Source organism: Sylvia atricapilla, chromosome 5 (assembly GCF_009819655.1).
Source record: "Sylvia atricapilla isolate bSylAtr1 chromosome 5, bSylAtr1.pri, whole genome shotgun sequence".
NCBI classification, from domain to species: Eukaryota; Metazoa; Chordata; class Aves; order Passeriformes; family Sylviidae; genus Sylvia; species Sylvia atricapilla.
Genome location: NC_089144.1, coordinates 67238919 through 67265930, shown reverse-complemented (window position 1 = coordinate 67265930; position 27012 = coordinate 67238919). Strand labels below are relative to the sequence as shown.

General features: G+C 36.9%; 1 protein-coding gene across 1 annotated transcript in view; it reads left to right on the top strand.

The window, feature by feature from the left end:
• The first annotated feature begins 4240 nt into the window (after nt 1-4240).
• IGF1 (insulin like growth factor 1) overlaps nt 4241-27012 on the top strand; it is a 48097-nt gene continuing 25325 nt past the window's right edge. Inside the window, exons 1-2 of the mRNA XM_066319945.1 lie at nt 4241-4503; nt 8716-8872. Of these exons, the coding sequence (XP_066176042.1) occupies nt 4441-4503; nt 8716-8872 (220 nt within the window). The 5' untranslated portion in view covers nt 4241-4440. The remainder of the gene's footprint in view (nt 4504-8715; nt 8873-27012) is intronic.

Below are 27012 nucleotides of genomic sequence, written 5' to 3'. Positions count from 1 at the left end.
AAGCCATAAGTCTGGACATTCCCACACCTCCAACCTACTCTTGAAACACCCATCTTTTTCTTGATCATCAAATACAAAGGATTTCAAGTCATGTGATCCTCTCTAAAACGTAATCATGAAGATTGCACTGTCCCTGTTTTGCCTAAATGAGAAACTGTTTTTCATGACACTGCTCTCTCCTTGGTGTCTCTACAATACTGACAAAGTAATAACAGCTCAGACTGCGTGCCCTCATCCTTCCCATCAAATTTGTTACTTGTATTTCATCTAGTTGATGCTGCTGCTTATGTCACCATTACAAAAGGTGCTTGAAGCTTTTTTTAGAAAACGAGTTCTTTAGTTCAAATCAATTAGCAAAATGATTTTTTTTCTTGACTTCTTAACTTTTAATTTGATGAAAGGAATTTTCTGCTATATACTTGACTAATCACTATCTTCAGCACATAATTCCACACTGCAGTGGTTTGAAAGCAAAACGAGTGAGAGGCTTCACGTCAGAATTACAATTTAATGAGAAGAAAAGGGAAAAAAGGTAAACTAAAATAAATGCAATAATACAAAAGACCACTGACAGTGTCAGAATACAGCCTGATCACAGTGATGGAAGCTGTCCACGCAAGGTGGTCTTCCTGGAGCAGTGATCTCATAGAAAAGGTCTGGTAGCTCTGGTCCTCTGGGAATCCAATGGGTAAGGGCTGCCTGTACTGTCCCAAATCTCAGCTTATATCCAGGGGAGAATGCTTGGCTCCTCCCCCTGGGCGGAGCATCTCACAATGGGATGATGAATCATGCAGTGGGTCCTTGATGGCCCATTAAAGAGAGATAAGCCCCAGGAGGGAGTTATCTGTGAGTCATGGCAAGGCATTGATGGGCCATTAACAGAAGGCACCCAGAGGGAGGGGGGCCTGGGAAGAGCCCTGCTCCAACAGTTGGATTCATCAGTTCATGAAGATGGTGGTAGAATACTTTGTGCACATCCTATACTACAACCCAGGATGCACACTAATAAAATATTCCCCTTTCATCTCTTCCTCTCAAGACAAACTTGTCTCTGCTATTTTATATAATGAAGAACAGCTGTTTGCCAGCCGCTGTGTTTACTGCCTTCTTCCATCCTCTCCTACACCATGCTCTCTGCCCTCTCACCCTCTCAGTGGTATCTGTTAGAGTGGTTCTATCTACTAGAGTGGTTCTGTCTTGGTTTTCTATTAGAAAACTTGTGATTCCAGTGTAAAAACCCCAAAGAGTGACAAATAATTGCATTTGGTAAGAGTGATCTAACAGAGAAGAATGCAAGACAAAGGCACACTTGTTCAGGCATTTTCAGGCATTGTGGCAATGTTCCTACCTTTTAAAAAAGTATTTAAGTACACACAATATATTAATTCGGATAATTGCATATTTGTGTGTTTACTACCTTCTATAAAACAGAGATGTCTCTGGAAAAACGGACATGTGAGGTCTATAACATTAGGGCACGTTAGTGAAATCATTGAAGTGCAAAAGATGTGGATCAGGACACATAAATTCCTAAATACCTGATTCCATCTCCCGCACATTTCATATGTTTGTGGCTACTATAATACTGAAGGTTACACTTAAGAAGCCCAACAAGGATACATATGCCATTGCCTTTTAAGGTAAAACAGCTACACAAATTGCAATTAGAAAACTTCTCTGTATATCTCTTGTAAATACTTTGAAAACTGCCATAAATCTGTAGTTTACAGGTGCATTTTATTTAAGGGAAACAGCTACATAAGCATATGGCTGTACAATACTTTATTCTAAGTGGTTTTAAAGGTTATTATATTTAACAATGGATACATGAACCAATTTTCAATAGTTAACTGATGGCTATGATGACTGGAATATTATCACCAGCATAGAAGCTTTATTTTAGGAAACTAGTGATCCTCAAAATCAGTATGACCTAAGGGATTTTTAATTTTCTGTTAAAAAATGTGGAATAACTTCTTAGTGAAGAAAAGCACTGCACTAAGACTAAAAACCCCTAATGGATACCTTTTTTTGACTCTTTTCTGTTTTCCTGCCTTTTCACAATACCAATTGAAAACAAGATCCAAAGGAAAGAAGTAAAGTGTAACAGAACCTTAGGCTGGTCAGGTGTGTTGAGGAAAGGCACGGAGAATGGCTCTGTGGAACGAACCAGAATTACCAGGTGTTTAGAGACACTATGATTCTCTGATTACCCTGGTAGCCCAAAGCTGAATCTTCTACTGCATGCTGTTCTCATGACCAAGAGAGGCCTGGTGAAACCTAGGAGAAAGCAAGCAGTGAGGAGTGAGAAGAGCATTTGAAGCCTGAGCCGCAGAAAGGTTACAAAGGAGTGTATTCCTTCTCTTATTTAGGAAGAAAAAAGCAGAAGGTTGTGCTCCCACCTGTATTACTGTAAAGGCAAAAAAAAAAAAAAAAAAAAAAAAAAAAAAAAAGATTATCAGAGCTTTCAAATTTGTCTTCCCACATTCTTCTCTAAGGCTAGTGGAATAAGTGATACATGTCTTACGAGTTGCAGCAGGCTTCATCAAGGTATGTGCAGAATGGTGCCACCATTCAGTGGCCTCTGAAATGCAGAGGGGAGAGTAAAACAGAGCAGAACATTAAAATACAGCACCTGCAGTACAAATGCATATCTGAATACTTGAAATATTAGTATTATCTGAACTAAGCAAACCTACCTCAAAGTGCCCTGTGCTTCTGCCATCATGGTACATTAGAAGGAATCTCTTCCAAAGATTAACCATCTTAGCTAACCATACACTGTCTAAAACTACACTAAACCATTCATAGATGATACAAATAACTAAGTGTGTCCTTTCTGCCTGGCAAGCACCCTACAGTTCAAGGTGGATCTGAAAACTGAGAACAGATCTGGGCCAACATGATCTCAATTGTTATTTTCAATAATAAAGTACAGCTAGCACCTCAGCATGCAACTCTCACTTAGTGGAAGCGGACAGGGACAAAATGCAATGTTCTGAAACAGCTTTTATGGAAATCATACACTGCTTGTGACATGTGTTTGGTCTCTGGAGCTGCAGCCTTGCTTAAACCTCTACTTTTAAATGCCATCTTCCAAACCCAAAGGGCAACAAGTATAAACTGTGTCTATAAAACAACATCACAACTTTATCCTCAATAGCTAAGTATTGAAATGCAAGCATACATTATAAATAGAAAAACAGCTGGCTTGGAGCACATTGCAAGCCACTAACACAGTTGAGGGATTTGAATGACATCATAACCCGTGAGAGCATGTTGCTGGCCAGCTGGTGTTATTTATAATATACTCATAATTGAGGAAAAATAAAAAGGCAGAAGTTAGGTATTGCAGAACTAATAAAGTTGAATTCTTTCTTTCCAAATGTCATTTAAATTGTTATTAAGAGAAATTTGAAGATTACTGCTAAAAAGAGGAAGGGCAATCACTTTATAATTACAACAGCAGATTTAAGACAAATGTCATGGAAGCCCCCCAAACTGGACTACTTCTGTTACTATATTCATAGTACTGTAAGTTCTAGGAAATTACATGATTTCTCCTGTGTGGTTGTCGAAAGATCACAAAGCTATTTTGTCCTATTTACAAGTAGTTCTCAACAATTCTGTTATTTCTGGCAAATTACAAGCTGCTCTTTTAGGGTTAATCGCAGAGAGAGTTGAAGGTTTTAATTGGTACTCAGCATATAGGCGTGCCAAGTTTAATAACATAAAGACACATTAAGGAGAAAGTAGATAACTGCCTGCCTTTCTATACAGTATAAATAAAATACTTATGCTGCTATGCATAAATAAAATCTGTGTGTGTATATAGGTATATATATATACATACATACACAAAGGTATGTGAATATATATATACAAACATTGCCCATACATATTTAAGTTTTTATATACTTGAAATGCAGACACGCACAGATAAATACAAATGCACACACAGCTACCTGAAAGTTAACGAGAATACATTTTCTTATTTTTCATGGCAGCACAAGCTCTTTTTGTCTGCTAACCCCTCAGTCACTAATTCACATTCTTTTAAAGGGAAAAAAATATGCTTCTGTGCTCTAGTTTTAAAATGCAAAGGTATGATGTTATTTGTCACCGTGCCCAAAAAAGTCCTTACTCGGTAACTTTGCCAGAAGAGGGAGAGAGAGAGAGGCAAATGCTCCCCCAGCTGTTTCCTGTCTACAGTGTCTGTGTAATGTAGATAAATGTGAGGATTTTCTCTAAATCCCTCTTCTGTTTGCTAAATCTCACTGTCACTGCTAAAATCAGAGCAGATAGAGCCTGCGCAATGGAATAAAGTCCTCAATATTGAAATGTGACATTGCTCTCAACATCTCACATCTCTCTGGATTTCTTTTTTCTCATCATTACTGCTAACAAATTCATTTCCAGACTTTGCACTTTCAAGAAGCAATGGAAAAAATCAACAGTCTTTCAACACAATTAGTTAAGTGCTGCTTGTGTGATTTCTTGAAGGTAAATCTTTATTACTATTTCAAATAATTTTTAATTCTATTTTGCTGTGTATTGTCTGCTGCTGGCTTGAGGAGTATTGTGCACTTTTCAATAACATTATTTTAGAACTGAGAATTATTTTTAAATTGCTGAACATGCAATTTTATGTGATCTGGAAAATGGCTGTATGTAATAGTTGCAATTACATAGATAACTGTGAGGGAAAACTATTGCAAATACATGTCTTAAATTTCACTTCTATTCAGGGAACTTTGTAATATTTCAGTTATGTCATTATTAAAAGGTCCACTTACATCATTGTCTGTATTGTTAATGAATGCTTCTGAATACAAGAACTTTTAGCTGGTTTTTTGCAGGTGCAGGGTTTTATAGGATAAAAGGTATTATTCACATGTTAAGTTTCTGCAGTTTTATTATACACAATTATAGAGAAAATGTTCATGCTTTCACAAGGAAACTTTTAAGGGATGTTGTCATTGCAGCAATTTTCTGGCAGCATTGTGGCATTTACTTGGTTTTTGCTTTCATAAATTAAAAGTAAATGAGAAGTTCAGTTTGTTTTCTACGTTAGAAACCAGCTGCGACTCTTGCTGACCTTGCATATTTGTACAGCTTAAGCAATTGTACATAAAGAAAATGGAAATTCCCTTACATGTTCATCTCCAAGTTTTCCCTTCTAGGCAGGGCTTTTTCAGGAAAGTTTGAATGTGAAGTTTGATGTTATGACCCTATAATCTCTGCACAATAATATAAACTGTCTTAAGGTAAATTTAACTTCAGTAGGTGCATTGACCTCTGTTTCTGTCAATTGGCTCCAGTCCAACTTTCCATTATCTGCAAATTTATATCCTTCAGGAACTTTTTACCCCCTTAACATTTTGCAAGGACTTTTATGTAGCTGAAAGAATTACGTTATTTTAATTGTTCAGGGTCTAATTCTTTTTTTTAGTTGGTCTTCTTACACTTAAAACACACTTATCTCATTCCTTAATGACCTAATTACAGGTCTATAATTGCAAGAGATGAAATCATTCCCTTAATGTATAAGTGGACATCCTTTCCAATATACTTGAGAGATGAAGGGTTGGGGTTTTTTTAAGTATTGAGCAAGGCACTAAGAGACATAAAAGTAATGTGCTAGTTCCTCAGCTGTGCATCCTGCCAAGCTTCCTTGGAATCAATGGAACATATTGATTTAGGTTAGCATGTAGCCCAGATTCTTTGCTCAAAGTTAACAGTATTTAAGCCTTGATGCAGCCTCTAGAGTATATATGCTTTATTTATATAACAATTACTAGTGAATGCTGATATTTCATAATAATTGCACATTTCTGGAATAAAATGTAATTTTTAATATATAACTCTTGATATCTTACTGTAGCATATGCTTTCCAAAAAAATGTTGTCTCCTTCAAGGTACTTATAATTCTTGCAGATGTTCTTACATGTTACTAAAATGACCAAGCACTTGAAGGATTCTTATGCACAACTTAGTGATATTTATTAAATGAAGGGGGGACTTACATAGAAGAAGTAAGAAGCAAATGAGATGTTGAGTGTTCAAATATGACATTCCTTTGTGGTGCTACTTTTTTGGACCACTAAAAGAGGAATGTAGCAAAAGCTGGCTATTTTACTGAAAAAAAAAGAGGAAATTCCAGCTGTGAAAATATGGTCAGTCATTCTATGCAACTAAAAGAAGTGCTTAACCAGGCTCATCTTGAACCTGTATTCAATTTCCTAATGTAATTAGATGCTTCGATAAACCCCACCCACACGCCAATGCATTTTCTTTTAAGCTCTCAACTTTCTAGTCAGTTTGGGGATAATGTAAGTACTCTGCTTGATTGTAGAGAACCTGAAGCAATATTGGATTACAACTTTGTATTTTCTTAAGAATATTCCCCTCAGATATAAAGGGGTACTTTGATTTTATCACTAACATATTGAATCAATCAATGTTGTGTTTAATTAAAATGATGAAGTTTTGAACTATGTTTTGGAATTTACTTTGATGAAACAGTACTTAATTTATCAAATAATTAATTGAACCCTAGACACATGTGAGCCTGTTTTCTTTTCTGCAAAGTTTTTACTTGTTTGAAAGTTCTTGACTGTTGTTAAATTTGGAGATAAAGTTAGAAATTCTCTGTGGTTTATACTCTGCAGCCCTTTTTGGCATCCACTAAAGGAAAAACAGTAGATAATCTGTTTTGTCGTAGTTCAGTGCTGATATTTATCTGAAAATGCAAGCCAGCTGAGAAGTCTTGAAAAATAAAAAATTGTTAAATGTCTAAAATTTATGTTTATTTCTGGACCAAATGTTATACGAGAACAAATTGTTAAATACATAATGTTCTTGTATTTGTAATGTCTTTCAGCTTTCTGAGGCAGTGTGCTAAACAGCTTTCTGCTTTACCTCCTCAGAACTGGGAACCATCTTAAACTGCAGGTGCATCACATTTACCTTATAAATTCAAAAATATGGCAAAGGAAGAAAGAACTTGTTGTTAAGATATGGAATCATTACAGGAAATAGTGCCTCATATTACCATCATTCATTTATAATCTGATCTTTTTCCATCTGCCATTGAAGTTTTGTCCATGCATTTGAGCTTGTTGGGGTTTGCATGGCAAAGTTGGCTAAAGACATTTGTGAATGGGAAAATAATTATTCTTTCTTTTTTTATGATATATCATGGGATTTAAATTGTTCATTATTTTCACAGTGGAAATAAGGGACTCATCCAGCAAGGCACTAAGATCTCTTGCCAAAAAAATAAGAATTCTTAAAAAATATTGACTGAAAAATGCTCAATACCCCACTGGATCAGATCCCAATTGATCAGAAAATAGATAACTTCATCTTTTTTTTCAAAAGTTTGGTGAGGAAATATTAAAGATTAAATGGTCCCTGAAAGAAACTTTAGGGAAGATTAATCATTTTACTTCAACTACTTCGCACTAAACTGCTAACACAAAGAGGTTTTAAGCCAAGTTTAACTGTATGTGGAAGACAGATTTGTAACTTCTTACCTGACTGCAATGTTAATGTCAGCCTTGAAAGAGAATGAAATTAAATGCAGATTTACACCTTTCAAAACTATCATTTTTGGCAAGTGATCTAAATAAGTTCAGAATGTTCATTAAGCACATTACTCAGTGTCCTGCTACTATACATGTATAGCTTTTCCTAGTATTAAAAGAAAAAGCTATCTTCTATGCATGTTGGGCAAAAAATTAAGTGGACATAAGGGATAAAAAAAGAAGTGAATAAATGGATTGGTGCAATTTTACACCCCTTGAGGACTGACCTTTTGTCAAGTACAGGAAAAAGGTAGTTTGTAACCAAATGTAAATGAGAAAAGAATTATCCCCTCTGTGTAAACCTCATGGCCACAGCTGCCTAAGAGGGTATTACGAAGGTCAATGAAGTATAGTTGCTTGCAACAAGGAAAAATACAAATCTTTAATGGATTAAAACTCACGCTCCTGTTAATTTGTCAAATATTTCCACAATGTTTGCCCGCTAGTAACAGGGGACTGTGAGAGTCACTGAATGTGGTCTTCTGCTATGGAAGATCCCACATCAACTCCTGTAACTTTGGCAAGTGGAACCTTACAACATTTTTGGTTTGTCCTGGTATTCCTTTCTAAGGTGGCTGGAGAACTGTGGAGTGCTAATAATGAGCTATTTTTCTATTGGGCCAAATTTCCTTACAGCAAGTTTAGAGCCATTTATTCTTGTGACAATGCTGGGTTTAGTTTAAATAGCTCTTCTCCATCATATGCCACCCCCATTTCCCACAGTACATTGGCAGGCACCTGTGATACTCCCTCTTAGCTTATCTGGTCTGAGACAAACCAATTCAAGGTTATTTTCCTTATTCCTATTATTTCAGGCTTCCCTTTGTCTGTCTATTCCACTCTTCCATATCTTGCTTTCCAAAAGCAAATATAGTTACCAGTGATAGTTACTACAGGGTTCTCTAACTAGATGTGATTGTGAGCATTCACCAGAATAATGAGTTTCCAAAATACATGGATTAGAACATGTAAGGAGTTGCAAAATTATGGTGAGATGTTTCCTGATACCATTTTTATTGTCCAGGAAATCACAGTTCATATTCATTCTCATTCAGAAGGGTGCAGGAGTCATGTTTTGTAAGACTCTTTGGGTGAATTCTGACTCTGCTTTTGGTTCCTTGGCAGGTGAAGATGCACACTGTGTCCTACATCCATTTCTTCTACCTTGGCCTGTGTTTGCTTACCTTAACCAGTTCTGTTGCTGCTGGCCCAGAAACACTCTGTGGTGCTGAGCTGGTTGATGCTCTTCAGTTCGTGTGTGGAGACAGAGGCTTTTACTTCAGTAAGTGAACCCTTTCTTTCATTTAACTGCTAAATACTTCCATGTAATCCACTGGAGGCTGCAATTGCTGTAAATGAGTTTAGCTATGATCATCCAGGCTGCCGACTAGGACTAGTATCCTATGTCTGGAAGATGCTGAAGCCTTCAGTTACCATGAAGCCTCAGTAAAGAATAAAGCTGTGCCTGTGTTCATCCCCTCTGAGTTTCTGAAAAATTTTCATTTTCAGACTTGTTATTGTTTTTCATCACTTTCCAGCTGTTGCTATTCCACCTGCTGTATTGCTGCTTTCCACTGACCTGTCACTGAAGAGCACATACTAAGCCAAACACACTCATGAGGCAGAGCTACATGTACCTGTTATGTCAGACTACTAGTAAACACTTAAAGTACACACTGTATCATATGAAAAACACACTAAGCTTCAACATCTGGTTTGAAAAAAAGAAGAGCTGGAAGGCAACAAGTACAAAGTTACCTCATCCAGGTATTCACATGCTTCATCATTTAACTTACAGTGGAGGAAAATTCATGCATGGTGAAGTAATAAAGACTAACACTAGAACAGACAACAGATAAAATTAACTCTCCAATAGTGAGGATCAATAAATACTGTACTTTTATGTAATAGAAATCTATTTCTGATTTTCAGCTATTTGCCACTTAAAAAACAAAGTTAATGAAACTTTTAACTATGAGTATATTCATTCTGAATACATTAATTAATCGATTTTTTTCAAAACAGGATTTGTTTTGAAATTGAATTGAATTTGAAATTTGTTTTGAATTTGTACTCCTATAGCCTCTGAAGCTAGAATTTAATAACATACTTTTAATAACAATATGTGCTTCTCTGATATTCTTGATATTCCTTCGTGGATGAAGCTTCTTGTCTTCTAAGCTACCATTTTTTGTTTTTCTGATCATACCCACCCTACTTCTATTTATTTCTAATAATGGAACCATTGCTGTCAATGTTTTCACCTTGCTTCCTTGCTTGCAATAAAAACAAAAATTCAGACTCTTGCACTTCTAAATTACAGAAAATCCTAATTTCCTCAACATGTAAAATTGCAGAGTTTTTCACTATCTTCTTGACACATTTTATTAAAGTTCACTTTTGAAACCTTAGTTTTACGTATGCAAAGTAATCCACTATTCACCAAAGAAGCCTTCTATTCTCTGTTTAATGCCTAAACACTTGTTAATAAGCACCTACTCCAGGGGGCTGTTTAGCTTAGTATTCTGGTGTTAAACGCAGTATTAAAAGTACTGGAATCACTCCCACTGGAATTTACATTATCCTATGAACTTGTCAGGTGTTCATTTTTACACCAAAGTCTGTTGCATTTATTAGCAGCGGAGTAGGGATTATGTGAGCGTCCTACCAATGTTTTATTGCCGGAGTGCATGTAAAGACTGTCACCTCCCACTCTTGTTTTCACACCAGAAAACAGTGAGGCAATACATCCTCAGAACAGCAGAGCAATTTTCTTTTACTGTGTATGTGTCTCAGGTGTTTGTCTCCCAGCAAAATGTTTGCTGCTGTTTCAGAGACCTCTCATGCTTGATTTCCACAAGAGTAGCTGTTACTGCCCAGCAATCAGGCCTACTGTTAGGTGTACTTTGTGATCCTCAAGGTAAGAGGTCATGTGAAATGCTAATCATTAGCAACAACTCTCTTTGGTTTCAATCTCAATTACTCTAAGGTTTCACAATCTGTTTCAAATCTCTACCTTAAGCTAGGTCATCCTTAATTTAAAATACTAGGATGGGCTTCCAATGTTTCAAAGGAGATCATTACCTTTTCAATCTTCACCTTTATCTGCTGTCAGTTTAGACTTTATGCCTAGTCTTTGCTGTTTTCTGACATTCTGAGTTTTCACTTGAAATAATGTAATACCACCATGAATGTCGACCTTGTTTTAGATGGACAGCTATGGAAGGTTTTACTGATGAGTGACCACCCTGTTTTAGGAAAGTCTTGCACAGTTGTAATCAATAGACTGCAGTTGCATCATTCAGCAGGAACATTAGGAAGTTGATATATATACAGCCCCTTAGATGCCAAATAATGTGTGTGCTCTACCTGGCTGCTTCTTAGTCACGAGGAAGAAATTTAATCTGTTTTAAACTTCTCCGTCTTGTTTGTTAGAGAGAGAAAAAAAAAAAAAACAAAAAACCAACCAACCAACCAACAAACAAATAAAAACTAAAACAACAACAACAAAAAAAACCAACTAGAGAAAAATTAAGGCCAGTAAACTTGGTAAAACAAATTGAGATCCTCATATCAAATGTACTACAGAATGCAACATACTATTAAAGGTTAAAAATGTTGCTTGATTTCTTGGGGCTTTTTTAAGAATGCCACATCATTTGCACAGATAACAACCCAATTAAATTTTTCCTTTTTTGGTAACTAATATGTCAATAAAAGCAGCACTTTAAGCCTTCTACTCTCATACTCTGGTTCCTTTAAATAAAGTACAATCAATGGTAGTATTTGCCTTTAAAATGCACAGGAAATAGCTGTGAGGAATTTTTTTTTTTCCCCCCATCATTCTGTATTTCACTAGAGACCCTGAATATAAAGAATACCTTTTGGCTGAGCTGGAATTCCTGTTTCAGAGTCAAGGTCAAAGCTTCTGACTTTTCCTTGGGAGTTGTGGGTGGAAGCAAAGATAGAAATAATTGTATTACTTTCTGTTTAAACTCTGTATTTCCCAACCACAAGGCTATATCTATGGCTAGGACTAGAAGACAAAAAAATTTCTTTATGTAGTCTATTCTGCTCAATTTTCTAACTATAAAAGGAAACTCTTTACAGCTTCTGAGGAGATGCCCCAGCTGCTTACCACACACAAAGAGAAGTATAGACTTCAAGAGAAAGTCAAATTTGGTTTCTACTACTCTCTTTCGTCTTAAGATAGACTGACAAGGAGTACTTTTCAAGTTGTTTTAGGGGAAAACACAGCACAAATCCCTAAACTGAGCATCTACATTTTTCTTCCTTGGTCACATTTAGCTCCAACCAGCACTGGCTACTCTTCAGACCGCTTTTTGTCTCCTGTGATTTATCAGAGAAAAGCTGATTTTTGCCACCTTTTATCTAGGGATGTCTCTCTGGGAGAACTTGGGCCCCTCAGGTTCATGTGTGTTAGGTTCTGTTAGGAGAAGGTGACAGAGAACCTGGCCACAGCTACAAAAGGGGCTACACTTAAACAGAGCTTTTCTCAATGATTCTCCAATCTCAAAACCTCTGGATCCAACAGTCATGAACCAAGTGGGATGGCTTCAACGTTCACTTGAATTTTAATGTGCAGAAAGGTCTACCGTGGTATGCTTATTACAAAATAACAGTGAGAGCAGAGAATGATCCAAAAACTTAAAGGAGAAATTACAGGAAACTTACAAAAGTGAGATCCTAGGAGGGGGAAAAATTTTCCTTGGAATAGTCTAGTCTTATCATAGGAATTTATTCTGTGTATTAGTAAAAAACCAAAACAAACAATAAAAAACCCCACAAAACAAAGACAAAAACAAAAAAAACACCCCCCAAAAAAAACAGGAAAAAAAACAAACACATTATTTCTTCATAAATGTTGAATTTGCTGAACAATCATTCATTCTTGCTCATGCTGTTTTCTGAGGGCTATTACTACCATGAGATCCAGTAGCTTGCTCTAAGGAGAAAATGCTATATTCTTTTTTATCTAGTTTCTTCTCCTTTGAACAGACACCTTTTCCTTTTACAATAAATACATAGCAGTCTTGCCAAATACACAAGTGCCAATAAAGAAACAGGTTACTTAATTCCTTAGACATTTTGAGTCTTCTAATTTCTGAAGTCCAAGTTAGATGGTAACACTTATTTGAAACTACAACAATCAAATTCATTAATTAAAACTCCACTTTTTTTTCTGCTAAGAACATTGCTTTAGTCTTGTGGTGAATCTTCTGAGCCATCACTTTCACAAAAAAGAAAAGAGCTGAATTTCTACCTGAGACACTGGAGCTCCTCTGATATTCTTCACAGAATGGAGAATGATCTAGCACATGCTTCCATGTGTAAAGCAGTGAATCCCATAAAAGATGGGCTTTTCTGGCATCCAGTTTAATGTTCCCTGTGTCAACTGCTTTGTGGAGAACTACTGCAGATTTTTACTATGTCTTTTGTCCACTAAGACAATCAAAATTGTGTGTTGTCCTTGGGAAAATCCCCAGCTGTGCATGATGTAAGACTATTAGTTCATAATCATCAGAAAATCAGGATAAGCCCGTGAACATAATCTTGGGTAATGAGAGCTGTCATGAGATCTCATTGCTTTGTAGAACTAAAGTATATGTGGAGGAATTGCAGCCTTAGCAAAGAGGAAACAAGCAGCAGAGCAATAGGCTCTGCTGCTTCTCCCGTTTTGCTTCTCCTGCTTCCCTTCAGTTAAGAGCTTCTTGTTTACTTCAGGAAGTCTGCTTTTAAGATGTTATTAAAGTCTCTAGGCCTGTCAAACCTATCAGCATAATTACAAGAGATAGCATGGCACTTAGTTCTTTAAGTACTCCATACCTGTAGGAGCTATGAGTCATTAGCTGCTCTCTGCATCCCTGATTGAAAGGAAATGTTAATGTTAGAAGCCCAGCAGAGGCATGCTGAAAAGCTGCCACGGACACACACAGACTCTGGTGTCACTGACAGTCTTACAAATCTTTGCAAACAAATGCTGGTCATCTTGGCTGTGCTCACACAGCAAGATCTGAGAGTGTTTTTAAGTTCCTTGGTCTGGCTACATGCCCCATTCATGTCCAAATAATGGTACCTATGGAAGATTTGAGCATATTCTTCTATCTATCCCTAAGTTCCTCACTTCTTACAAGAAAGCTAACCTGGAAAGGAGTTCAGATGTGCTTTAGCCATGTCTGCAGGGTCAGTGCTCAGGGAACCAGAACTATAGGCACAGATACTGATGTGTCTGTATAAGAAAGAGAACAGCTCTGACTTCTGAAATTATATTACTGTACAGTCAAATAGCTGACACAAGTTTGAAGTGTGCTTTGTTGCTGCTGGTAGTAAACACTGAGAAAGTTCTCTGAAAATAAGCCAGTCTTTGAAAGAATTTTCTCATTTTTTACTACATTAAGTAAGGGTAAGAAGTTGTTCGTAAAGGCTAACCGTAGTTTAGTGAGGTTAATCTTCTTAAGTTACCTCTTTAATAACAGTGAGAAAGGTTGTGTCTTCTTTCTCCATGGATTGCAGAGTAAGTCTAGGAGGATTTAGCCTCTATATACACTAAATTTAGTTCCTGCAAACAGGTCCTCCTCTAGCTAGTTTCTCAGGTCACCAAGTATTTTATAATTTTTCAACATTTCCCTTAAGAGGGACTGCAGTAGTCATGATAATTTTAATGAAGTGACTGGAAACAAAATGTTGATCAAAATTTCAACAAGAAACATCTCTGCAAGAAGTGCCTACTACCAAAACCAAATAAGTACATTTTCTCCAGAAGTTTAATTTATATGCATCCTTATTAGCTGGTAAATAATAGAGATGCCTTTTGTGATGTTTACCCTTTTTTTATGCACTAGACCAAGCTTCAAATTTGGTCTCAAATAACAGAAAGCTGTTACTTGACATTTGATTCCCTAGCTGCTATATGTGTATTTAACACATTGTTTAGTCTCATGTTGGATAAAGTCACTCAAAGAAGCTCTTGGCAAGATCAACATTAATTCTTGGCATAGCTGCCCCTCTTACTTTTCCACTGAATCTTAAATACTGAGAAAAACCCTTCCCTGACTTCAACTCTGCCGTATGCACTATGCAATCAGCCAAAACCTTTGCGTATGGACCTCTCAAGTTTGTTCTGGTATCAATAAAGTGTTTGTGATTCTTGATCAACAGCAGCAGGAGTCACAAAGCAAATCATTCGGTTTGGCAGAACCACACACTCTGTACATGAAAATCTTTTGTGTTTTCTACCTGTGCATGAAGGCCATTCTATACACAGTGCTCATTCAAAGGCAGAAGTTCACAGAGCCAAAACTCTAGGGCTTATTCAGCACTTTAGCTCTTTGGCATGTTTCAAACCCTTTCACATCACTGAAAATCAGAGACTTAAAGCCACCTCAGAGCTTTGTTAAAAAAGGACAGATCTGGGCTTGTTTATTGAAATATCTCCTAATGTCAGTATTTCCTTGTGACACAAGCTTAATTGTTTAAAAAATACGACAACAAATGCGAGGGATAACCAACAGTTAAGTAATTTCTCAGTCTAGAAATCAAGACAAAAGAAATACCACAAATGTATACTTATTGAAGAAATTATGCTAAATTTATCTCTGGTAATAACCACAGGAACTTCAATGTTGAGAAGAAGGAAAAGAGATTAGTTCCTACTTTCTATGTGGTGCATTTAGTGCAAAACCATTACAAAAGATAAAGCCCAAATGCTGGGTCTAACTTTTAAGTAATGACAGGCATATTTCATGTTTGCATCAGTAAATGATATTCTGAGAACAAAAATTCTAACACATCCATAGTCTTCAGAGGGGCATACCATATAATGACCAGTGGGTGAATCCAGCTTGTGGAAAGTTACTTAAATTCCTACAAAAATCCAGCCCCAAGTCTGAGATACTTGCTGGACTTTCTGACTGAATCCCATATGCAGAGAAATTTTGTGTTTTCAATGTCCTTACTCTTACTAGGCAGAGAAGAATGTGTTTCCTTATATCATGCTTAATCCTTTCCTTCTTTTTATCAAAGAAACTTTCTAGAGCTCATTTGTTTCTTGCATTTTTTTCTTGAGTCTACAGCATATTTAAATATTTCCCGTCTTATTTTAAAATTCAGCTGTGATCCCAGTCTTCCCATTTATGTAATATATCTCTAGAACAAGAGGATGCTTCCAGACAGCAGGCCCTTCTGCTTCCTTATGTGCCCATAAAAGTGTGGAAGTAGGGAAAGAATATCCTGTTAAAGCACTTCCTTTGGGAAATGATGACTCACACAAACCTGAAATCATCTGTTGTTTTTTTTTTTGTTGTTGTTGGTTTTTTGGGGGGTTTTTTGGTGTTTTTTTTTTTTTTTTTATACAGAACTATTTGCTTATATTGTTTGTGTCTTTGTGTGTTGGGCAGAAATTTACACAAGGCTGAGTATGCAGAAAAAAAGAAGGGTTTGGCTCAGACCATTCTGATTCAATCCACCTCAGTGAATTGTTTTCTTTCTGAAAATAAATATTCTAGGAACACTATTTCTATCCCCCAAAAAGTAAACACTTAATACCCCCAAATCCTATAAACAGCAGGTTCAAAGTAAAACAAATGCTACTGAAAATTGGTTTGACTTCAAAAGAAGGTTCATTAACAGCCATATCCTGCTAAGGAAATGGATAAAATCTTAAATTCTGCTCACAAACTCTGTATTCTAAAGAAAATTTTTTAATGTATGCTTTATGTAAAGGTATAAGAAGTTTAAGCATCATGGGGAATATTGTAGGGAAGATGTCATTCTGCTTGTGGATCTGAAAAGATTAGTACATTCCTAATTATGTTTGATGTCCGTTCCAGACCACTTACAATAAATCAAAGATACAAGGGGGATTTTTTTTTTCAGACTTGCATTAACTATACTGAAGTTTTCTTTTACCTCAGCCCCATCAAAATGACTGGACATGAATTTCTACTCTCATAATGAAGGTTTTGTAAGTCGTCATTGGTTACTTCAGATTACACAAAAGCTAATAAGAATATCTATTTAAGGTTGACATAGCAGGTTTAAATTGAATACACTTCTTACCTTGAAACTTCTGTGGACAAATAATAATATTATTGCAACAATTCGTTTCTACATCCCCCAAATTCCTGAATTACTAGTCAACAGGTCTTCCATTAAAAAAACCTTAGTTTTTCCTACGTATTTCAAGTTTTATGTTTCTTTCCATTAAAGTTTCCAGCCTTTCACAGACATATTTAGTTTGGCAGGAAGAATCTGGTGACTCATAGACTGTAGAAATTTGAGAGCAAGCTACTGAAAATGTATCTAATTTCTTCTTGTGTAATTTGGGAGCAAGCTACTGATAGTATGTCTAATTTTCCTAGTTTAATCAAATGTATTATTGGCAAATACATGTCTTGAATAAAAGCCGTGTTTATTTCTGAAATATATAGCTAAGACTAAATACAAAAACACCATATATATGTGCTTTTAGAGCACTTCTGGATTTTTTTCTTAATTGTGTCTGGCATTTTACTCTAAATCAATGGGCACTGAATGAAAAACAGAGGCACTAGTTGAAACAATTTGCATTACAATCCTACTTATATTTTGGAATTCAGTAACATAAAGGCATTCCTTATGATGTTTTTTTGGTTGTGTTTTGTCAGGGTTTTTTCATTCTTTTCAAGAGAAGATAGAGGTGTAGGAATAGGTGATTTTATTGTACCTCCACGATTTATATAGAGAAGGAAAGTATTGTTCAAAAATATCTCATTTGTATTTTATTATTGACTATACTGTTCCTTTCATGTCTTTTCAGACAAAAGACTTTTAAATTCAGACCTTTCTAGACATACACCATTTTAATTTGTCCACATACAGAAGGAACTTGCTGAATGATTAACACTGAACAGAGTGTGACCTGAAATAAGGAGACTCCAGCTCAGATTCAGTCGATCTACTTTTGGACACCTAAATACAGATTCTGAGTTAGGAGTCTATGCAAGCTCATTCTGCAGTCAGTGAGAGGACTAAAAAATTTTCAGGGCTCTTATTAAGTTATGAATTTTCCCTAGGACATACTTTTAGTCCTCCACTAAATTAAGCAAGGAAGGTGTTAGCAATTGTATTCTTATGCTCATTAAGTCAGAGTAAGGACCTCCATTAGGAGCCTAAATTTTGGTGGAATGAATCTCTTTAAAACCATACAATGAACTTCCATGTAGAGGTAAGGATGCACTCATACAGATCCCATTTTAGATCAAAGCAAGCCCAAGCTTATTTTAGCTGCTATCGTACAATACAGCTAAGCAAAGACACAGAAAGTGCCTTACACAGGTAACACCAGTTAGAGCTGTTCCTCTAGCTCTTAAAAACTCCCAGGCTTTAGTCTAAGGTTGAATCTTGCTGGAGAAAGCACTCCAGGTGAACACAGTAAAAGTGAAAGGCAAAAGCTTGTCTATCTTTTCCTTCTTGATATAATATGAAGGATATACCCTTACATGTTACAGCAAGTAAAACTTTTTTATGTTTTATCCCTGCAAAATAAGGTGCACTTTTCCATGCATAAGTAATGAAGCAGTTTTTTATACTGTTGTTCACACAAGATCATTTCTATTCCTATGAATATTCATTTCCCAGCAGTTTTTTTAAGAAATAGCTACAATAATAATATTTATAACCTACAGAGACAGCTAAATATCTGATGTCATTAAAGAAGGATTTTCTCTGTTAGAGGGCTGTGCCTTCTGTCATGGTGTCTTCATGGAGAAAGAACACAGAATGATGCTCAAGTACACTTTTGAGATACTTTCAGTCAATGAAACATTCAAAGTCAGGTTGGATGGGGCTCTGGGAAACCAGATCTACTTGAAGATGTTCTTGCTTATAGCAGGGGGTTGGATTACGTGATCTTTAAAGGTCTCTTCCAACCCAAACAATTCTATCAGTTGGAATATTAAAAATATAGCTACTGCTTACCCAATGAGCTCACCTATAAAAGCAGTAATGTGACTGAGAAAAGAATCCCACCCAAGCCTGTAAGCCATTGAGTTGAAAAAACACCACAAAGCATCTCTACCCTCCTCACTCCAATACCCCTCTTCAGCCAAGGCAATACAGAAAAGCACAGAAGCACTTTAAAGATCCACAGAACCACGCTCACATTTCATGATCTTCTCTAAGATCATCCCTTTTCAGGGAACAGTAATCACGGTAGTTAAAATTTCCAAACCATTTATGGGGATAGGAACTGTTCTTTAGGTTGTTTGGACACTGATAATCATTCTTCAGTAAATGCATTGTTTTGAAGCAGAGTAAAAACAAGCACTAAAACCAAGAAAGAATTATTTATACTTGCTATGAATAAATATGTATATGACTTAGATTAGTTCAAGGTGCTCTTAGTATTGTGCATTGTACTATTCTCAGCTTGTTTGGTTTGAGGAAAATGGGATAGAAATGAGGCTCTCATTTCAGGTTTGCTTCTACATTTAAAAGATATAAAGGGTGTTCTCATATGAGACATGAAAAATATTTCGTATACTTAAGGAGTTCCACCACTATTTCAGGAATCACACACACTAGATTTAATGTAGATGTTCCAAGATACAAACATTTTAAAAAGTGAAATGGTCAAGAAAATGTGTTCATAAAAAACAAACAAACAAACAAAAAACAACCTCAAGAAAGACATTTTGCAGAATTTCACCCTTGTCTTTCTTTTTGCAAAAAAATGGAATGAAATTCTACAACTGAGCTACAATGGCATTAAGTCAATTCCCCTGATTCTTTTTCCTAGCCATTCCATTTTAGTTTTTGAAAGCAGTAGAACTTGATGCAATAAAGTACAACTATTTCCTGTTATCACTAAGATGTAGACTAATAAAATGAGCAGAATTTGTAAGTGGTGATATTCTTACTGTCTGCAGTTCTTTTCAAATAGAAGTTTATACTCTGACATGAAACAGATAAAATTAATTCAGATCTGTGAAAGAAGAACAAACCTTTGTTAATAAATAAGGCTTTCCCTGCCCCCATCGAAAATCAAATAATCTGCAACAAATTTTGAATGAAAAATTATTATATTTGAATTATGAAATAGGTGGAAGTGCCTTGTTTATTTTTTATTTTAGGATGTAATATTTTTAAGGTGTATTTCTACTTTTTCATGTGGCAAAGATAAGGAAAATCTGTACTATAATAAAGAAGGGACAAAGTCAATGCCAGAGAAGGAGAAAATAGTAATGTCAATGATCCAGGCTGGCCCTGGCAAGGAATTTCTTCATAATCCTAAATTATGAGTCCATGGATACTCACTCAAGGTTATCTGTTAACTTCACATAGCTTTAGCTCAGTTCATTGAGGACAGTGTGAGTTAGTCTGGGGAATTCTATTTCCTGAGTTCTCTGTGCTATGCTCACTCAATTTTCCTAGGTCTTTTGGCCATAAATGTCATTACATTTTCCATTGACTGGATTCCCATTGTTTTCTTACTACTCACCTATTTTTCCTAAGAACTACACACTGAACTTCTGGTATTTTTTTTCTGTGTATAAATACAGCAAATAAAGTCTCTTTTAGCAATCAATAGATACTATTTGCTCCTGATTTGAAAAGGATACAAGCACATCAAAACCCTCATTTTTAACATTATTCAGACCTACCTGAAAGATTTGTAGTGTAATTTTAAAGATCATCTACCATTCAGCTCTTCATAGACTCATAGAATGTGCTGAGTTGGAACAAACCCATCAGAATCATGGAATCCAACTCCAGGCCCTGCAGAGGACACTGCAAGAGTCACACCATGTGCCTGAGAGTGTTTTCCAAATATTTCTGGAACTCTGTCAGGCTTGGTGCTGTGACCACTTCTCTGGGGAGCTTGTTCCAGTGCCCAACCACCCACTGGGTGAAGAACCTTTCCCAAATATCCAACCCAAACCTCCCTTTACTCAGCTTCATGTTGTTTCCTCAAGTCCTGTCACTGTCACCATGGAGAAGAGATCAGTGCCTGCCCCTCCTCTTCCTCTCACACAGACATTGTATGCTGCAGTGAGGTCTCCTCTCAGTCTCCTCTTCTCCAGGCTGAACAGACAAAATGCCCTCAGCCACTTCTCATACAGCTTCCCCTCAAGGTCTTTCACCATCCCCGTGGCCTCCTCTGAACACCCTCTAATAGCTCAATGTCTGTTTTATATTGTGGCACCCAAAACTGTCCCCAGCACTGGAGGTGAGCAGAGCAGAGCAGAGCAGGACAATCCCCTCCCTCGCCTGGCTGGCTATGCTGGGCCTGGTGGCCCCCAGGGCACTGCTGACTTATGTTCAGTATGACACTGAGCAGGATCCCCAAGTCCCTTTCTGCTCTCCAGCCTCTCGTTCCCCAGTCTATTCACACAACCAGAGTTGCCCCATCCTGGGTACAGAGTCCAGCACCTACCCTTTTTTAAACTTCAAGTAGTCGGTGATTGGCCATCTCTCTGATTTCTCAAAGTTTGTCCATAATTGTTTCCTAAAGTGCCGAAATTAGTCTCGATTTTTTTTTTTTGGTATGTAGATGGCTACGTGTAAAAGATTGAAAACTAACTTTTGAGAAGTGTTACTATTTTAAAAAATCAGTATGAGCCTCATGAATGGCCAGTGAGACCTCTGAAGCTCCTAAAGGCGTATGAGTCAGGTTTTAAGGCACCAAAGAGGCAGATGGACACTCAAGAGATTTTTCCAAAGCAGTCATGTATCTAATATTTGCTAAAATCAATGATAGGTGAACCTAGGCAGGTTTTTTGTTTTGTTGTGGGTTTTTTCAATCCTTCTAGACATATGCCTGTTTTTTTAGTGACCTCAGCATCTTTAGAAATACAAGTCAGGGTCCTTAGCTACTTGTATAAATTTTGCTTGTGGACATTATTGTCCACTTGTGAAAAAGCTATCACTATTAAAAGGTCTTCAAAATAAGAATTGGCATAATGACTTGGCTTCCTCTCTGACGTTAAACACACTAATACGCTTAGTATGAAATCTTCTTATTTCTAGCATAAATATGTGAGGCATCAGATGAAAGCTAATAATTTCCCAAGCAAGCTATAAATAGTGATGGCTGAATTTGAATAAATATTCTAAGAGGCATCCTGGAACAGACAGTGGTTGATAAGAACTGTAAATGCTACCTTTCCACTAACCTCATTTTCAAGATGCCAAAGCCTAGATACGCACCATAAACAATACTGTATAAAAACCAAATATGATAAAAAATTATAATCACCGCAGAAAGTTGGAGGCAATGCATATCTTATAATTTTCTTTGTCTTCTAACCAGGAAAACTGAATTTGAATTCTCACAAAATTCTTTAGGATGTCTTATTTAGGAGTTTCAGATACTTCTCTTCCCTGCAATGTGACTATGTGACAGCACCTAAATTTACTGCAATAATTCAAAGTATATTGTAATATAAGGAATAAGTATTATTAAAAAATTTACTTTGTGTAACAACAAATAATACAGGAATATATAAATTAAACTCATTCATTGCATGCTGCAAAGAAGGGTTTAATGGAAGAACCAGTGACTGATGTGTCTTCAGGAACTCCTTAAACTCAGGGAATATTAGCCTTAATTTTGGTCACAGGCCTATGAATTTTAAATTATGATACACAGCCCATCACTAAATGACTAAATCCTTTAACAAAAAAAGTTGTATCCATAGTTACACGGAACACACACTTCTTGGGAGAAGGAAAAGGATCAGTGCCTTCAATATGTAATGGGTGGTCTCATGCCTTATTGACTGCCAAGATCAAAACACTGCAGAAAATAAGAATTAATATTTTCCTCATAAACTCCTCAAAAGTGCTTATCATAGAAGTATGTGATTGCAGACTTCAGACAAATACATTATACACTACAATATCCCAGGAAATAATCCATTCCTCTGAACATTTGTAAGGTTTTTTTGCCCTAGTGATTGCGTATCCAACTGGAGATGGCAAGAACTTTTATTTCCTAAAATTATTTCTATATTTCTGCTAGACTTTTGCTAGACTTTTGCATGTTCAAAGTAGAATACAAATGTCCATGAATTTAATATAGTTGTAGAGTGAAGTAATACTTTCCCTTTATCAGGGAACAATGAAGTATAAAGACAAAACCAAAGCTGCAAGTGTGGCCCTTCCTCAAAAGCAGCTTCAGCATATACCCTATTCTACCTGAACTAACAAAGCACTTTTGCCAAAAGAGCAGGGAAAAAAGCAACATAATCCTCCTCTGTTTTTGTTCAAATCCAAATACTTTTCTAAAAGCTCATTAGCTTCATTTGAGTGGCAGAAATTACCTCATTCTGGTGAGTTGCAGAAGTTCCAGAGCATCTCCTGTGCACTACAGCAGCAAAACTCTGACCAAGGACAAGATTTGCTGCCAAATGGCTGGTGATAAATAGAAGTCAATGGAAAAAATATTTAAAGTTTTAAATTATTGAAATCTCTTGTTCGAGAGATCTGATTTTAGATTAACAGGTTAAGAGCAATTAAGGGAAAACATAAAATAATTACATTTTTTTTTCAGCTAATGAATGACTCCATGAACAATGGTATAGAAAACCCCTAGATCTGTTCACTAAAAGTTCATCAAGTACTGCAGTTGTATTAACACTGTGCAGAGTTTGCAGAATCACAGAACTGTAAGGGTTGGACAGGACCCCTGGAAATGATGTAGTCCAAGCCCCCTGCCAAGGCAAGGTCACCTAGAGCAGATGACACAGGAACAAGTCCAGATAGGTTTGGAATATCTCCAAAGAGGGAGATCCCATGACTTCCCTGAACAGACTGTTCCAGTGCTCTGCCACCCTCAATACAAAGAAATTCTTCTTCATGTTGAGGTGAAACTTCTTGTGTTTGAGTTTATGGCCTTTGCTCCTCATCCTGTCACTGGGCACCACCGATAAGAGTCTGGCACCTTCTTGGCCCCCACATCTGAGGTGTTCATTAGCATTAATGAAATCCCCTCTCAGTCTTCTCTAGAATAAACAGACCCAGTTCTCAAAGTGTCTCATAAGAAAGATGCTCCAGACCCTGCATCATCTTTGTCACCCTCCACTGCACCCTCTCCAGTATCTCCTCGTCTCATTTGTGCTGAGGAGCCCCAAACTGGACACAGCACTCCAGGTGTGCCTCACCAGGTCCGAGTAGAGGGGGAAGATCTGTTCCCTCAACCTTCCGGCTACACTCTTCCCAACATACCCCAGGACACCATTGGCCCTCCTGGCTGCAGGGGCAAACTGCCAGCTCAGAGTTTCCTCCTAAACCTTCAGCAATTTCCTGTCTTCCATAGTGACATGAATTAGGCTTATCCACATGGGTAGTCAGTTGAAACTACCAACTAGATGAGCATCCATTCAAAGTTATTTTATGATGTGAGTGTTTAGCAGAGACCACCAGTGCATTTCTCCACAGTCACCACAAAAATTCAGTGTTTTTCACACACCAAGCCTTGTCTGCAATGAACAGTAACCTACTAAATAAAAAGCCACTTGTTAAGTCACCTGGTTTCCTTCCTCCTTTTTCCATTCTGCATCGCTGTATTGTACACAACACTTGGGAAACTGGTGGTTCTGAACAACCTAAACAGATAAATACGAATTTTTTTTTTGGTCAAGTCTTTCTTAACTGGCCTCAATTTGTTTGGCTTTTTTTTCCCCAGGTAAATGAATTGATAATCTATCATCACCAAAATGCCAGTATAGAGTGATATATTGCTAAAATTTTCATTTTTGTGTTACCCTATAGTCTCAGGAGATGGAGAGATGGCTTGGAAAACTAAAACTTAATTTGTATCAAAAGTAGATTGTTTTCTTGCTGGAACAACTAGAATCACAGAAAACTGAAGCCGCAACTGAAATCTGAAAGTCCCATCATTTCTTATTTTGAGCCACTACTAAGAAATCCACCTTTCCTTTGAACCACCTCTACCTCTTAAATTTGTATTATATCCTCATACTAAGTTAAAAGCACAGTCATAACACTGTCTTAAAGGCCTGCTTTGAATTCTTTTTAGACACATTCAAGCTATAGTAATTCAGCTGATGGCTGCTTGATTTCAGTGCAGCTAGTGAGAAAGCAAACAATCCAATGACCCCAAGTTCACTGAGTTTGCTGGAAAATGAAAACAAGGGTTTTGGAAGGCCAATGCTTCAACACATAAAGAAATATATTGAATACTTCAAAAGATATAAAATTCTTAGAACTGTTGGACGGGCTTCTGTGTGTGAACTTTCCTGTCCAAGTGGCATTGCTAAATACCATGGCACCAATCAGAAGGCTGACATCATATTGTTGTGTAACTCATAACCATAGCAATGTCACTTCTTAAAATGCATTATATGTGCATTCAGCTGTTTAAAATCTCAGCTGTGTCAGCTGTTAAAGAAAGTATAGTTCAGGAGATTTATTTTGAAATATGAGCTCTTTGTATTTTTTTATAAAGGAAAGAGAAAATATAAAGCTTGTTAAGCCAATGTTAACACTGGAAGTTTGGATTCAGACAACAGACACAGTAAGAACATGTTTCATCACCAATCTAACTCACAATGATATAGCCTAGTAAGAGAGCTAATCGTGATCATCTTAATGCACAGCAATACACTTGGGCTTCTACATTAAAAATGGACCAAAATGCACCAAAATATATGCAATCAATTTAAAAAATTATATATATATATAGCACACCTGAATTGCTGAGGGAATGGTGCAGGTAGCAGCCTGAGCAAACTTAATACAGGTTTGGTCCAACAACTACAAGCAATGGAGAATAATATGTAACAGAAACTGGCAATGTAATCCTCCTCTCCTCTATTTCAACCTTAAGTGCCCTTCCAGAGAATCATTAGCCTATTCCTGCTCTCACTGAAACAACAGAAATTGCCTCATTCCTGCGAGCTGTAGAAATTCCAGAGTAGCTGCTCTGCAGGGCAACAGCAAAGCCCTGACCAAGAACAGTCCTTGTTGCCAAGTGGCTGGTGATAAACAGAGCTCAGTATTGCCAGGTACTAGTAAAGGGAATGACACGTACCCTTTGCCTCTGGTGACATGTGGTGTGGAGTAGCTGGTGTTATCCATTATCCGTCCTTTTAGAATATCAGCATGTTGGAGCTATAAGCCAGAGGAACTAATGTCGGTCTGATTGTGCCTTTCTGTGATCACAGTCAGCAGCAGTGGTGTAATGTAGCCTTTGCCCTCCTGATAATCCATCAAGGAGAACTCTAGCACTGTCTTTGTGATGCATAAAAATATGAAATCAAAGCTCGCTCTGTCCCTTAGGCTGCCCTGTATTCAATGAGATTTGAGGCTACGCTTTCAGAAGATAAGGGCTGATGTACTCCATGCAACATCATCATCTGGGGTAGAAGCTGGGGTACAGCTTCTTTGGCAAAACTAAAAAGCTCAATTTCTCTGCTAACTAGACCACCATCTTGCCTTTCAAAATCAGGCAATTATAAATGCTGCTTAAAGTGCACAAGGCTTCTGGACACAGATTATTTACAGAATCAAAATCACAGTCACTTGATTGATACGCTGTATAAGATGATCTTGTTGCTAGCCAATTTCTCACATGTATAGAAAATTTAATTATAAATTTTGCAACCATAAAAAGAAATTATGGGATGTTGAAATGTAGGAATCCAGCAGTATGCAATTATGATTTGCACAGTCCCATTCTGTGCATTCTAAGAATCCAGAAATGAGACTTTCTAATATGAGAAGCCCATCTCCTATCTTCTGTATTTCAGAGAACAAAGTGCTTCTTTAGATAGAAAAAAGATAAAAAGTAAGCAGGTGGGAGGGCTAGGACTATTTCTGGCTATGGGACTAACTGGTTTACATAACCTTGAACCAACTAATTTTATCTGTATTTGTCTTACTTTCACCATGTGTGAAAATGAGGCAATTATGTTTACTCACCTTTTAAAACTGCTTTTGAAATCCCCTGAGACAGGTAACAATTCAGGTCCAACGAAATACTACTTTTTAGAACCTCACCCACTTATAACCCAAATACTGCAAGGGTTAAAGTTTTTAGCAAATTTTCACACTACAGTACTGACTATAAATTATAGGTAATAGTCTATCAAACTTAAGAAGACAGTTCGGTAAATACAAAAAAAAAAAATCTGTTAACATAAGGGATACAAATTGGCTACTACTTTCAGTCTAGTAGTTAATATATGCCATATTACTGCAGAGAATCCTGCAAACCGTTTTTAAACAATGTTATAACAGTTTACATAAAACTTAATGGCAAGTTAAGTAGATCACCCCAGCAGGCCCTCTGCTTACTGCAGGAATATGGCACAGAGTTCATAGGTTACTTGAGACTCATTCTCCCAGCCAAACGAGTCAAACAATAACACTTTTAGGCACTGAAACACTTCCTCAGTT